The sequence below is a fragment of the Nomascus leucogenys genome, chromosome 22a (assembly GCF_006542625.1).
Source record: "Nomascus leucogenys isolate Asia chromosome 22a, Asia_NLE_v1, whole genome shotgun sequence".
NCBI lineage: Eukaryota > Metazoa > Chordata > Mammalia > Primates > Hylobatidae > Nomascus > Nomascus leucogenys.
The window spans coordinates 110,942,030-110,958,044 of record NC_044402.1 but is presented as its reverse complement, the minus strand read 5'-3'; the positions used below and the strand labels follow the sequence as shown (position 1 = coordinate 110,958,044).

Sequence of the window (16,015 nt, the reverse complement as noted above, 5' to 3'; positions counted from 1 at the left end):
GACACCACCATTGGGCTTGGGTGAACCAGGGTAGGATGAGAGTGTGACACAGATCAGAAAAAAGTAGGAAGGAAAGAAGACATATCTAAACAATCTGACTTTTACAGCCAACACCAAGAAGGCTATGTTTGTCATTTTCATTCCAGTAACATCAACACTTAGCACAGTGCCCAGTTCATAGTTGGTGGGCTGCAGGGCACTGGGGGAAGGAAAAGAGAACAATGTTTCCCTGTTTTTTTGTTTTGTTTTTTTCATCTTTTTTTTTCTATTGGACAGTCAGCCCTGAAATAAAGAAGAAAAGAAAAGACACGTCTTCAGAGTACTTATTTGCCTTCTTTATTCTGTTTTACTCATTTGTTTGGGGCAATATTATTAAATTAAAGGTGTGGAGTCATGACTAGTTTCCTCCCCAGATCACCTGTAAAAGCACTGGAGTATTTGAAAGCCACAACCCACAGTGCTCAGCTTTAGTCAGACAGCTGGGCAGATGTCCTACTCAGTGGATTGTTTACAGTTCAGGCATGGGGAGAGTGCTGTGCATAGTAACAACAGTGCTCTAAAGACAAATGTGATTTTGTTGAAGAAATGGAAATGCACATGGTCAACATTCAGCACAAAATTGAGAAACAATTACAAAGGAACATATTAGAAATTATCAACCTGATATAGAAAGACAGATGGTCATACTTGCAGTCAGAGAATACTTTCACTTCTTATTTTTTCATAAATCTGAAAAGAAGAAAACATAATTGATGAGCCATTAAAGTTTCAAGTAGGGAAAAATGTATTTGAACTTAGATTGGAACACCCAAGCCCCTCCTTTGGGAAGTTCCTGTCTCCATATCATTCTAAACTAATGAGTGTTAGTTAAGCACCTCCAGTGAGCCTTGTAGATCTAAAATCTGAACATGATTTTCCCTACCAGAGTACATGAAGGGAGTCTTTAAATGCTCTTGAACTGCACGAAAATGCCTCGCAGAGCTGAAGTACCATGGCACAAAGCTTTTTACATCACTGTAAGCTGGTCATAAAACAAATGAAAAATGTTGAGGAATAATCTGTAGAATGCAAAATCGCAGAAAAGTATTTTGAGAGATTCATGTATCTGTGGAGATTTTTATCTCCATATGCATATGAGACACAGCAAGGTCTTGATTGGCCAAAATGAATAGGACTAATGATCCCTCAGAAATTCAAAGGCTTAGTATTAATTACTTCTCAACAGCTGGCTGTATTCATAGTACTATTTGGCATAAGTTGCTGAGTAAGGAAATTGCAGATTTAGAAGTATCCCTAAATAATTTACCCTCCCATCCCAGGGTAGTAGCTACAGGAAAAAAAAAAAAATCTAGTTCACAGCTTTCATGCTGAAGCCAGGACTGATTCCTATTACAACAGAATTTTATTTGGTCCTCACGGCATGTTTTTTGTTTGTTTGTTTTGTTTTGTTTTGTTTTTTAATAGTTATCAACATTTCAAGACCAAGAAGTTCTTAGGGTAAACTGACAGGCAGTACCAGACTTCCTGAACTTCTTGTACGGAATGATATCTATTCCTGGTCTTCAGAGCAGTACTCTCCTTGGAATGTTCTGCAGTAATGGAAATGTTATTTCCATCGCGACAGCCACTAGCCACATGTGGCTATTGAACATTCTAAATGTGGCTAGCGTGACTAAGATTGAATTTTAAATTGTGTTTACTTTTAATTAACTTATATTTCTGTAGACATTTATGGTTAGAGGGTATCATATTGGACACTGCACTTGTAGATGAACCAGACAGTTTGCAGGAGTAGTAATTCAAAGTACTACACCTCTGGATGTGTAGATTTTCTTCTATGTTTTCTTCTAGTTGTTTTACAGTTTCTGGTCTTAAGTCTAAGTCTTTAGTCCATTTTGAGTTGACTTTTGTATATAGTGTGAAATGAGGTTCAAATTTCATTCTTCTGCATGTGGATATACAGAATATTAATACTTATGAATATGACATTCAGTAACACCATTTATTAAATATAAAATAATTCTAAACTCTAGATCAGTTTAGAGCAGATTTTTACAATTAAATTCAATCAAAATTTAAATCTCATTCAAGTGTTTTCTGGTCTAGAAGAGAAGATGAAGGGAAGGAAGCATGTCTCCACTCTATTTTTTGCTTAGCAGACAGCACAAAAGGAAATATAATGTGATATTCAAATTTAAGCCCAAGAATACACTTGGCTAAAATTGGCTTTTGTCACATTTTAAAGTAGATGCATATTCTTTGATAAAAAGATGAAATACTAAAAAGATGAAACTGCCTATATCATTCTTTGTCAAAACTCGAACAGTTTTGGCTGTTATGTTAGAAGTCAGTAGAAATATTTTTTTCTCATTAAATGTCCTTCAGAGAATAGAATCATATTTGGGGATGAATTTATTAATGGATACAACTGTCCTCCTTCCTCCCAAACCTGATTCTCCAACAGAGGGGTTTGCCACCTCAGTGGATGGCACCATTGCCCATTTAGCTGTTGAAGTTAGTCATCAGGAAGCATTTTGACATCTTCTCCGCCATCCCCCACCAGGTTCTGCTGATTTTACTTTCTAGACAGGTATCTTTCCAGTTCATTCTGACAACATCTGTATTGCACCACCCATCCTGTGTGTCTCTCCTACTCCTGAAGCATCCTCCTAACTGCTCCTCCTGCATCCACTGTTTCATATACTCCCTTGCAAACCTTACAGTGCAGTTATGGTGAACTTTTAACAAAACAAGTCTAAGTATATTCTTCCCACGCTTAAAATGGGTTCATTTCAAATGAAACTCCAAATCCTAACTGGCCTGCTAGACCCTGTGTAATCTCGCTTCTGCCTGCTTCTCTAGCTTTGAGAAGAGCTGTCTTCTTTAGGATTAGGCCTACCAGGACATGGAAGTACATCTAAAATAACAGTGGCCTTAACAGAACCAAAGTTTATTTTTCTCTTGTGTAAGTAGGCAATCCATGGACTGGTGTGGCAGCTTCACAGTCCTCCAGGATCTAGGTGGCTTTGATCTTTGAAACTTTACCACCCTCAGCACAGAGCTTCCAACTCATGGTCCTTAGACCATGACTGCTCTAGCTGCACCATCACATCTGCATTCCAGCCAGGAAGAAGGTAGAAAAGGAAATAAATCGCCAGTATTAAATGTCTGTGACATAATACATTTTGTCTTATTTTCCTGACCTGATTTATAATAAGCATGTGCAGGAAACTTTTTCTAATTGGCAGCAGCACTCACCACTTAAAGTCCTTTTCCTCCATGGATGTTCTGTGACAGGGAATGTAGACACAGTAAACTATCGTCTGCAGATTGCTTATCAAAATCCACAGACCCAGAGGCCCACATGAGAGGTAGGGGAGAACTGGAACATGAGGTTGTGGAATCCCAGAAACTAGAAAGATAATTCTCTGCCTGTCAAAAAGAAAGTTTTAATCCAAATGTACTCTTGTGAGACTTGAGAAATGATTACCTGTTTTTCATGAGAAATACACCAAATCTTACAATTGCAAGCCTTAATAGGTTTTGTTTGTTAGATTGTTAAGCCAAGAGGAATTGTTGCTAATGAGAGATAAAGATCTGAAAGAAAAACAATCATTGGGCTTGTGTTTAATCACTTTTTATTTTCTCAGATCTCCATCTTGTCATTATCTGGCTTTGGTGCTTACATAACTTAATTAGGAGAGTTCAGGCAGCAATGGGAATAGGAGGGCAAAATGAAAGGGTAACAGTTTAAATGGATCACCTGCAGATGCATGATATGGATGGAGATGAAGCCTATTAAGGACCTAATTTTAGAAGAAGCTCTTGACATCAATCATTTGTGAAAAGGGGATTTTTTTTTTCTTACCTACACACAAGGTTTTGTACACTTATCTACAAACCTTAAGCGTTGGTGCATCTGATCATCAGCTTGTGGGATTACTAACACCAAGCCACTTTGAAAGAGCAGTCAAGGTTATTAACTTTGGCAGGAAATGAGAATTTGGCCTTAATATACATGTGAAATTGAATTGTCTGTAGCACAAAGCTTTGGAGATTACCCATGCAAAATGAGAAAACTATCTGAATTTAAAATTGTCCTCAGTACAGGGAAAGTAATTTTGCAGACAGCATTTTTACTGCATTGAAATCCGTGAAGATTGGCTCTATTAATTTAAATTTAAACAGAGGTTCTGTGTCTTCTAAAAATGGCAAATGAGATGGAAAATGTACTTCAAGGGAAAAAATGGGTTTCTGGAAATGCTGCAGGCAGGCAGGCAGGCAGGCAGGCAGGCTTCCCACTCCACATCTTTGAGTCTGCCCTGAGACCAGTTGGCTTCAGAGGGAGGGCTCTTTCCACTGTGACAGGCATTTGAAATAAGGACATGCAGACAATGCCTCTATTACATATTTCAGGCTTCAAGAGTAGGGTAAGAAACTGATCGAGTAAAGCCCAAGGCAAAAGTCATTGGTGGCTTTTACATTACAGTTACCAAAGTAGGGGGGTCCTCGACAGTGAAAATAATCGAGCGGTTGAATATTTTTTCTCAGCTATCAAATAACTTTCTTATAATCCCTGCCTGGAAGGATACTGGGGCAGGGGATTTGATTACATTAACTACCTTTTCACGAAAACACACACACACACACACACAAAACAAACTTTTATGTAAAGAAAAATTGAAGTTTTCATTCCCTAGTCTTTGAATTTCTTTAGTTCACAACAAACCATTTCTTATTAAATAATTATTGGTAAATTGATTACATTTATTTGGAACCCTAGTTTAATGACACATCATTTTGCCATCAAGAAGAATACATTAACACAATAACTAGAGTACAACAAAGACTAATAATAGGCTGTGTGTCTCTTTATTGGCCAGAGCCTTAGAGACCTTATTATTAATAGAGTTGTCATAATGAGGAAACTGAGGACAAGTAAGTGGTTGGCTTATGCTGGTTTGTAGAGTTGGTTACTAATAGAGCTGAACCTAGAATTAAAGTCACCCAAACTTCCAGATCATTAATATATTTGCTATCGGTTATCAAAAATCGCTGCTGAGTAGACACCATGCCAAAAGTAATAAAATAACTGCCTTTCCTCATCTTTACATTGTTTTCTTTTTATTTTTCAGGTATTGCTGTGCTTTACTTACATCTTTATGATGTATTTGGGGACCCTGCCTACCTACAGTTAGCACATGGCTATGTAAAGCAAAGTCTGAACTGCTTAACCAAGCGTTCCATCACCTTCCTTTGCGGGGATGCAGGCCCCCTGGCAGTGGCCGCTGTGCTGTATCACCAGATGAACAATGAGAAGCAGGCAGAAGATTGCATCACACGGTAATCGTTTCTATATGAGGATTATTTTCTAGACATCATTATGTATTAATTCTGCATGTGTTAACAAAAGAACATTCTAGTGAGTTTCCTTTTCTCTTAGCAGATAAATCTCACTGCTGTCATTTGATCAATTCTCATATTATTCCTGTGTTGTAGTTAAGGAACAATGATTATAATCCCTATTTTAGTGCAAGATAAAAGACACTGTCATGTTCCAGATTAAATATCAGTTCAACAATGTAAACGAGATCAAAAGCCTTAACATATGATGACTAATCCAAAGTGCTATCCAAGATCTGTAATTCAAGGAAATGCGGTTCAGTTCCTACAGGTGGGCTGGGAGAGTCCTTCTAAGGGACCACAGACTGATTCAAAACAGCCTTTCTTAGAGGCAATGACATGCACATCCTGATTTTCATTTTGGTATAAATTATGGTGGTCCACTAGAAGCTGGTCAATTATGAAGAATTATTAAATGTTTGTACTAATAGACTATAATTGTTGCCTTACCAGAGTTTATTAAGCACTCTTTCGGAGTTCTAAGAACCCTGGCTGCCATGCGACTCTGCATGCATCGCTCTTAGGCTCCCACTGCGCGTGCTAACACCCCAAACAACGTTTTAACCAGTGTCTGTCCCTTAGTTGACCATGGTGTTTGATTCCCACTATTCTTTCTTATAGATTACTGTTAGGATGGCATTACCATCACCAATTTAGTTTGTCTAGGATCAGTTGGCTAATCTTATACTGTTCGCTGGTGTATATTTCAACAACAGGCTTTTTGGACTTTTTAAAATATGATAGTGCTGTATTCAAAAAAGGAATGATTTATACCCCTATTGTTTAGGCGTGTGTGTGTGTGTGTGTGTGTGTGTGTGTGTGTGTGTATGCATATCTCCCTTCTCTCCCAATTTTTTCCCATACAGTGATATTTTCTTATTGTAACTAACTTTTTCCACTGGAAATTGTAACAAAAAGAAGGGGTGGGAGTCTTTTGCTCCACCCAAAATGATTTGGGAATCATTATATTGGATCATTTTCTGAATTAACATATACTTCAAAACACTTTTTTTTAAATACATGCCTATGCTACATTTCTTAGGGGCCAGACATTACATAGTATAACTTTAAAAACACATTAATTAGTGCATCTAGAGGAAAAAAACTGAACATTCCATTCCAGAGCTGAGAAGATTTTGATATAAAACCTGTCACCAACCTCGACCAAAATGAAAGATGAAACAAAACAGTGATTTCCCCCAAAGTTTAATTAAAGTGTGTTCCTTCCATAGTAGCTGACTTGCATAAGACTTGCCAATACAAAAACTGTTCCATACTCACCTAAATTTGAAACACAGAGACTACCTTTTAATTTTTTTTACATAGCTGATGTTTAAAGCCATCAGCGAACAACTGCTTTAGAGGTCCACAAGATACTCTCACTCAGTGAATCACTGTTAAGTACCATCAGATAAATTGTAGTGCTCCCAATATTCTATATATAATGCCAGCCTTTCCAAAATATGTGCAGCCACATTTTAATAGTTTGATATGTGAGAAATGTTAATGTGTTCAATGAGACCAAGATTCATAGATTTAAACAGATGGGAATTTGTATCAAAGCGCTAATTAAACAAAATGAAATATGTGTCTTTACCGGCTGCTTAGAGTCTTCTGTAGCTTGTATACCTGGGGACAACACAGCAACTCTAGGGAGCAGCACTTGCCAATGTTAACTCACCTATACGACCCTCTTCTTCATGAAATCTTGAGGGCCTATTCTAACACACTCTTTGGGAAATGGTACAATATCAATATTAGTGTATTAAAATTAAAATGCTTGTAAGAGTATGCTAAGATTTTTGTTGTTTTTGGTATATTGGTACTAAAGGTGTTTTTGTCATTTACCTTTTTAAATTTTGACATTTCGACAGTACTTATAGCCAGTAGGCTTGTTAAGGTTAAAAATATAGTATGTGAGTATAATAGGAAAATACACTATTTGTAGCTATAGCTTTGATTTTTTCAGATTTTTTATTTTATACAAAACAGAAAAAGAATGACTTGGAATGATTTGTAAGTTACGGAGTTTGCTTTGTCTTTTCAAAGGAAAACTCTAGAAATTTGACTTAATTTCAAGAAATCCAAAATTATTTAATATCAGTTATTTAGTAAACCTTTAACTTTTTACTAAACCTTTTTTCTCATTTTACAGACCTTTTGAGATCCCACACTCAACATTCTCTGTGTACTGCCTTTGTTGTGCTTCATTGCCAACATCACGTTCTAGCTAGCTTGCTTTTTCTACATTTTCTTAATGTAATGTTCTTTCAAAAGCATAATTTTTAAGTTTTAGAGACCAAACAGTCCTTTGAGATCATCAAAAGTCTAATCCTTAAAGAAATTGAAATCCAAGGAAATATTCTTTTTTTTTTTTTTTTTTTTTTTTTTTTTTTGAGACGGAGTCTCGCTCTGTCGCCCAGGCGGGAGTGCGATGGCGCAATCTCGGCTCACTGCAAGCTCCGCCTCCCGGGTTCACGCCATTCTCCTGCCTCAGCCTCTCCAAGTAGCTGGGACTACAGGCGCCCGCCACCACGTCCGGCTAATTTTTTGTATTTTTTTTTTTTTAGTAGAGATGGGGTTTCACTGTGGTCTCGATCTCCTGACCTCGTGATCCGCCCGCCTCGGCCTCCCAAAGTGCTGGGATTACAAGCGTGAGCCACCGCGCCCGGCCCCAAGGAAATATTCTTAACCTTGGGCCTCTGAGAATCTTAGGGTTTCTGGAAGTGTATAAAACCCCCAAATTATATTCAGCAAGGAGAGAGCATTTGTGCTTTTCTTAAAGGGATCTGTAACTCCCCAAAAGGAGGGTGTGTGTGTATGTTCATGTTCAAACTGTCCTACAAATGGCTCGGGGGTGGAGGGGAGGACAATACATTGCACTAATTTGTTCTACTGCCTGATACATGTCAGATCTGTTTTCATCCCACCCACTTCTACACATCGGTGCCACAACATGAATAGTGTGTGTTGCCTGTTCCCAATTAGATGGCTAACCTGACATATATAGTGCTTTGGGGCCAGTACTTAGAATGATGAATCCCTCTAGCTTCCTGGTCCAGAAATGTATAACCTCCCTTCTTGTAGTGTGACAAGTCAGTAATGGACATCTTTTTTTTTTTTTTTAATAAGAAAAGGGATTTAAAAATATTTATTGTGGTAAAATATACATAACATAAAATTTGCAATTTAACCATTTTTAAATGTACAATTCATTAGCATTAATTATATTCAGTTTTGTACAACCATCAGCACTATTTATTTTCAAAAAATGTTTTATTACTCCAACAGAAACTCTGTACCCATTAAAAAGTAATTCCCCATGCCCCATACTGTCATCCCCTGGTAATCTATATTCTACTTTTTCTATGAACTTGCTTATTTTAGATATTTTATATAAGTGGAATTATACATTTGTTCTTTTGTGTCTGGCTTACTCCATTTAGCATAGTGTCTTCAAGGTTTATCTACGTTATAGAATGTATCAAAACTTCGTCCCTTTCAATGACTGAATAATATTCCATTGTATGTATATACCGCATTTCTTTTTTATCTCAGAAAAGGAATTTTTAAAAGGCCATTTAGTAGGTTCTGGAGAAGGAAGCCTGGAGCCTATATAGCCAGTGTGGGGCTGTGAGTGCTATGGGAGCTTTGGAATTCCAGCTGCACTCCCTACTGTGTGATCTTGGGTAAATTACTCTAAACCTCAGTCTGTCATCTGTAAAATAGGGATAAGGAATGTTGTACAGATTATTGATTTGAGATAATTGATGGAAATCATTTAGCATAAATTATGGCACCTAAACTGAAGAAGTGCTTATAAATGTTACCTATTATTATGGCTTGTAAAAATCATTGCTTATGCTTCTACTTTCCTTTTTTGTTATCATACTTTAAGTTCCGGGGTGCATGTGTAGAACACGCAGGTTTGTTACACAGGTATACAGGTGCCATGGTGGTTTGCTGCACCAATCAGCCTGTCATCTACATTAAGTATTTCTCCTAATGCTATCCCTCCCCTAGTCCCCCACCCCCTGACAGGCCCCGGTGTGTGATGTTCCCCTCCCCATGTCCATGTGTTCTCATTGTTCAGCTCCCACTTAATAAGTGAGAACATGCGGTGTTTGGTTTTCTGTTCTTGTGTTAGTTTGCTGAGAATGATGGCTTTTAGCTTCATCTGTGTTCCTGCAAAGGACATGAACTCATCCTTTTTTATGGCTGCATAGTATTCCATGTTGTATATGTGCTACATTTTCTTTATCCAATCTATCTTTGATGGACATTTGGGTTGGTTCCATGTCCTTGCTATTGTTAACAGTGTTGCAATAAACATACGTGTGCATTTGTCTTTATAGTAGAATAAGTTATAATCCATTGGTAATGGAATTGCTGGTCAAATGGTATTTCTGGTTCTAGATCCTTGAGGAATCGCCACACTGTCTTCCACAATGGTTGAACTAATTTACACTCCCACCAACAGTGTAAAAGCATTACTATTTCTCCACATCCTGTCCAGCATCTGTTGTTTCCTGACTTTTTAATGATGGCCATTCTAACTGGCATGAGATGGTATCGCATTGTGGTTTTGATTTGCATTTCTCTAATGACCAGTGATGATGAGCTTTTTTTCATATGTTTGTTGGCCACATAAATGTCTTCTTTTGAGAAGTATCTGTTCATATCCTTTGCCCACTTTTTGATGGAGTTATGTTTCTTTTTTTCTTGTAAATTTGTAGATTCTGGATATTAGCCCTTTGTCAGATGGATAGATTGCAAAAATTTTCTCCCATTCTGTAGGTTGCATGTTCACTCTGATGATAGTTTCTTCTGATATGCAGAAGCTCTTTAGTTTAATTAGATCCCATTTGTCAATCTTGGCTTTTGTTGCCATTGCTTTTGGTGTTTTAGTCATGAAGTCTTTGCACATGCCTATGTCCTGAATGGTATTGCCTAGGTTGTCTTCTAGTGTTTTTATGGTTTTAGGCCTTACATTTAAGTCTTTAATCCATCTTGAGTTGATTTTTGTATAAAGTATAAGGAAGAGGTCCAGTTTCAGTTTTCTGCATATGGCTGGCCAGTTATCCCAGCACCATTTATTAAGTAGGGAATCCTTTCCCCATTGCTTATTTTTGTCAGGTTTGTCAAAGATCAGATGGCTGTACATGTGTGGTGTTATTTCTGAGGCCTCTGTTCTGTTCTATTGGTCTATATATCTGTTTTGGTACCAGTACCATGCTACTTTGGTTACTGTAGCCTTGTAATATAGTTTGAAGTCAGGTAGCATGATGCATCCAGCCTTGTTCTTTTTGCTTAGGATTCTTTTGGCGATGCAGGCTCTTTTTTGGTTCCATATGAAATTTAAAGTAGTTTTTTCTAATTCTGTGAAGAAAGTCAGTGGTAGCTTAATGGGGATAGCATTGAATCTATAAATTACTTTGGGCAGTGTGGTCATTTTCACAATATTGATTCTTCCTATCCATGAGCATGGAATGTTTTTCCATTTGTTTGTGTCCTCTCTTGTTTCCTTGATCAGTGGTTTGTAGTCCTCCTTAAAGAGGTCCTTCACATCCCTTGTAAGTTGTATTCCCAGGCATTTTATTCTCTTTGTAGCAATTGTGAATGGGAGTTCACCCATGATTTGGCTCTTTGTCTATTATTAGTGTATAGGAATGCTTGTGATTTTTGCACATTGATTTTGTATCCTGAGACTTTGCTTATCAGCTTAAGGAGATCTTGGGCTGAGATGAAGGGGTTTTCTAAATATACAATCATGTCATCTGCAAATAGAGACAATTCGACTTCCTCTGTTCCTATTTGAATACCCTTTATTTCTTTCTCTTGCCTGATTGCCCTGGCCAGAACTTCCAATACTATGTTGAATAGGAGTGGTAAAAGAGGGCATCCTTGTTTTGTGCTGGTTTTCAAAGGGAATGCCTCCAGTTTTTGCCCATTCAGTATGATATTGGCTGTGGGCTTGTCATACATAGCTCTTACTATTTTGAGATACATTCCATCAATACCTAGTTTATTGAGAGTTTTTAGCATGAAGGGCTGTTGAATTTTTGTTGAAGGCCTTTTCTGCATCTATTGAGATAATCATGTGGTTTTTGTCTTTGGTTCTGTTTATGTAATGGATTACATTTATTGATTTGCATATGTTGAACCAGCCTTGCATCCCACGGATGAAGCTGACTTGATCATGTTGGATAAGCCTTTTGATGTGCTGCTGGATTCGGTTTGCCAGTATTTTACTGAGGATTTTCATATTGATGTTCTTCAGGGATATTGGCCTGAAATTTTCTTTTTTTGTTGTGTCTCTGCCAGGTTTTGGTATCAGTATGATGCTGGCCTCATAAAATGAGTTAGGGAGGAGTCCCTTTTTTTCTTGTTTGGAATAGTTTCAAAGGAATGGTACCAGCTCCTCCTTGTACGTCTGGTAGAATTCGGCTATGAATCTGTCTGGTCCTGGACTTTTTTTGGTTGGTAGGCTATTATTACTGCCTCAATTTCAGAACTTGTTATTGGTCTATTCAGGGATTCAACTTCTTCCTGGTTTAGTCTTGGGAGGGTGTATGTGTCAAGGAATTTATCCATTTCTTCTAGATTTTCTAGTTTATCTGCATAGAGATGTTTACAGTATTCTCTGATGGTAGTTTGTATTCCTGTGGGATCAGTGATGATATCCCCATTTATCATTTTTTATTGTGCCTATTTGATTCTTCTCTCTTTTCTTATTAGTCTAGCTAGTGGTCTATCTATTTTATTGATCTTTTCAAAAAACCAAACCAGCTCTGGGATTCATTGATTTTTTTTGAAGGGTTTTTCATGTCTTTATCTCCTTCAGTTCTGCTCTCATCTTATTTCTTGCCTTCTGCTAGCTTTTGAATTTGTTTGCTCTTGCTTCTCTAGTTCTTTTAATTGTGATGTTAGGGTGTCTATTTTAGATCTTTCCTGCTTTCTCTTGTGGGCATTTAGTGCTGTAAATTTCCCTCTAAACGCTGCTTTAGCTGTATCCCAGAGATTCTGGTACACTGTGTCTTTGTTCTCATTGGTTTCAAAGAACTTATTTATTTCTGCCTTAATTTCGTTATTTACCCAGTAGTCATTCAGGAGCAGGTTGTTCAATTTCCATGTAGTTGTGCGGTTTTGAGTGAGTTTCTTGATCCTGAGTTCTAATTTGATTGCACTATGGCCTGAGAGACTGTTATGATTTCCATTCTTTTCCATTCGCTGAGGAGTGTTTTACTTCCAATTATGAGGTCAAGTTTAGAATAAGTGTGATGTGCTGAGAAGAATGTACATTCTGTTGATTTGGGGTGGAGAGTTTTATAGATGTCTATTAGGTCTGCTTGGTCCAGAGCTGAGTTTAAGTCCTGAATATCCTTGTTAATTTTCTGCTCGTTGATCTGTCTAATATTGACAGTGGGGTGTTAAAGTCTCCCATTATTATTGTGTGGGAGTCTAAGTCTCTTTGTAGGTCTCTAAGAACTTGCTTTATGAATCTGGGTGCTCCTGTATTGGGTGCATATACATTTAGGATATTCAGCTCTTGTTGCACTGATCCCTTTACCATTATGTAATGGCCTTCTTTGTCTCTTTTGATCTTTGTTGGTTTAAAGTGTTTTATCAGAGACTAGGATTGTAACCCCTGCTTTTTTTTTGCTTTCCATTTGCTTGGTCAATATGCCTCCATCCCTTTATTTGGAGCCTATGTGTGTCTTTGTACATGAGATGGGTCTCCTGAATACAGCATACCTATGGGTCTTGACTCTTTATCCAATTTGCCAGATTGTGTATTTTAACTGGGGCATTTAGCTCATTTACATTTAAGGTTAATATTGTTATGTGTGAATTTGATCCTGTCATTATGATGCTAGCTGGTTATTTTGCCCCTTAGTTGATGCAATTTCTTCATAGTGTCAGTGGTCTTCACAATTTGGTATGTTTTTGCAGTAGCTGGTACCAGTTGTTCTTTTCCATGTTGAGTGCTTCCTTCAGGAGCTCTTGTAAGGCAGGCCTGGTGGTGACAAAATCTCTCACCATTTTCTTGTCTGTAAAGGATTTTATTTCTCCTTTGCTTATGAAGCTTAGTTTGGCTGGATATAAAATTCTAGGTTGAAAATTCTTTTAAGAATGTTGAATATTGGCCCCCACTGTCTTCTGGCTTGTGCGGTTTCTGCATAGAGATCCATAGAGATCTTCCCTTTGTGGGTAAGCCGACCTTTCTCTCTGGCTGCACTTAACACTTTTTCCTTCATTTCAACCTTGGTGAATCTGACGATTATGTGTCTTGGGGTTGCTCTTCTCAAGGAGTATCTTTGTGGTGCTTTCTACTTCCTGAATGTGAATGTTGGCCTGTCTTGCTAGGTTGGGGAAGTTCTCCTGGATAATATCCTGAAGAGTGTTTCCAACTTGGTTCCATTCTCCCCGTCGCTTTCAGGTACACCAAATGTAGGTTTGGTCTTTTCACATAGTCCATTATTTCTTGGAGGCTTTTGTTCCTTTTTATTATTTTTTCTCTAACCTTGTCTTCATGCTTTATTTCATCAAATTGATCTTCAATCTCTGATATCCTTTCTTCTGCTTGATCAATTCGGCCATTGATACTTGTGTATGCTTGACAAAGCTCTTGTGCTGTGTTTTTCAGCTCCATCAGGTCATTTATGTTCTTCTCTAAACTGGTTATTCTAGATAGCAATTCCTCTAACCTTTTTTCAAGGGTCTTAGCTTCCGTGCATTTGGTTAGAACATGCTCCTTTAGCTCAGGGGAGTTTGTTATTACCCACCTTCTGAAGCCTACTTCCATCAATTCGTCAAACTCATTCTCCACCCAGTTTTGTTCCCTTGCTGGCAAGGAGTTGTGATCCTTTGGAGGAGAAGCAGCATTCTAGTTTTGGAATTTTCAGCCTTTTTGCACTGGTTTCTCTCCATCTTCGTGGATTTGTCTACCTTTGGTCTTTGACGCTGGTGACCTTCAGATGGGGTTTCTGAGTGGATGTCCTTTTTGTTGATATTGCTGTTATTTCTTTCTGTTTGTTAGTTTTCCTTCTAACAGGCCCATCTGCTGCAGGTCTGCTGGAGTTTGCTGGAGGTCCACTCCAGACACTGTTTTCCTAGGTATCACCAGTGGAGCCTCCAGAACAGCAAAGATTGCTGCCTGTTTCTTCCTTTGGAAGCTTTTTCCCAGAGGGGCACCTGCCAGATGCCAGCCAGAGCTCTCTTGTACGAGGTGTCTGTCGACCCCTGCTGGGAGCTATCTCCCAGTCAGGAGGCAGGGGGGCAGGGACTCACTTGAGGAGATAGTCTGTCCCTCAGCAGAGCTCGAGCACTGTGCTGGGAGATCCACTGCTCTCTTCAGAGCCAGCAGGCAGGAATGTTTAAGTCTGCTGAAGTTGTGCCCACAGCCACCCCTTCCCCCAGGTGCTCTGTCCTAGGGAGATAGGGGTTTTATCTATAAGCCCCTGACTGGGGCTGCTGCCTTTTGTTCAGAGATGCCCCGCCCAGACACTGGACATCTGTTTTTAAAGTTACAAACCTTTTGATAATACGAGGCCAGAAACTCTCCCCAGTAACACCCTGAGGAAGTACTGTGAGGAGTGGAACAGAACTATCTTGTTTGTGTGTCTTTATTCTTTATTCAGTGACATTTCAGTGACTTGCTTATCTCTTCTAAAGATGGGTTGCATTAATATCAACATATCAAAACAAATAAATGGAGCCGCAACAAAGTGGTTGTTAGTTTGAGAGTTTCTGAAAACACATAAAATAACCATTATGATTTATCAGTGATATCATTTCTTTATTTTATCTTGAGAATATAGCATGTACAACTTGCAGTTAAGTCCTAGTAATCATCGAACCCAACTAATGAATTTTAGTGATTTGAATTCAAATCCAGAAAAAAAGGGATATACCTCCTTTATTACCCTAAACTGTATTGTTTTAATAAGATGCTCTGAGCAATACTGTATTTTAGATAAATATTTGAAAAGTATTTGCCACCTACTTTGAATGTTCCAAATGCAAATGTGTTTGGCTGCAAAGTAAATGGAATGCTAATTATATATCGCCACCTAGTGGTAATGTATGTCATAACATTGGCAAAAAAGGAATGGAGTTAATGCCGTGGTTCAAATATTTTATTTCAGTTGGAATATCATTGGAATCAATGCAGTAATTCTGTGTAAGACTTCCATAGAGCAGTGTGTGTTTAAAAAAAATTACAGTAATTTTTTGCATAGTTCTTTCAGTCTTTGCAAAAGTAAATCAAAAGTACTTTATATTGAAATTCTATATAATTTGACACATTTATATTAAAAATAGGTTCATATCAAACTTGAGACATTCATTGTTTACTGTAACAGTTGAGTTTGTATCTAATAAACAGATTTTGTTTTCTTATGGCCCCAACATTGCTGAGCTCCCAGTTCTGGCATGAGAAAAAAAATTCTTAAGAAATGTTTTTATTAAAAATTTAAAATTCTTATTAAAAAATTAAAAATTACTTTTAAAAATGAAGGGAGCGTGTTTGTGTAGATATATATGGTATCGAAGTAGAAAACAAAATGGCCCATAATTCTATCCATAAGCCCTGTTGTTTTAAAAAGGTCAA

At 37.8% G+C, this 16,015-nt stretch overlaps 1 protein-coding gene across 3 annotated transcripts in view; it reads left to right on the top strand.

Annotated features, from left to right (window-relative positions):
• The window catches only part of LANCL1 (LanC like 1), a 44,780-nt gene that overhangs the window by 15,124 nt on the left and 13,641 nt on the right, over nucleotides 1-16,015 (top strand). For all 3 annotated transcript variants that reach the window (XM_003254027.2, XM_003254026.2, XM_030802652.1), the window contains exon 4: nucleotides 5,136-5,343. In XM_003254027.2, the coding sequence (XP_003254075.1) occupies nucleotides 5,136-5,343 (208 nt within the window). The remainder of the gene's footprint in view (nucleotides 1-5,135; nucleotides 5,344-16,015) is intronic.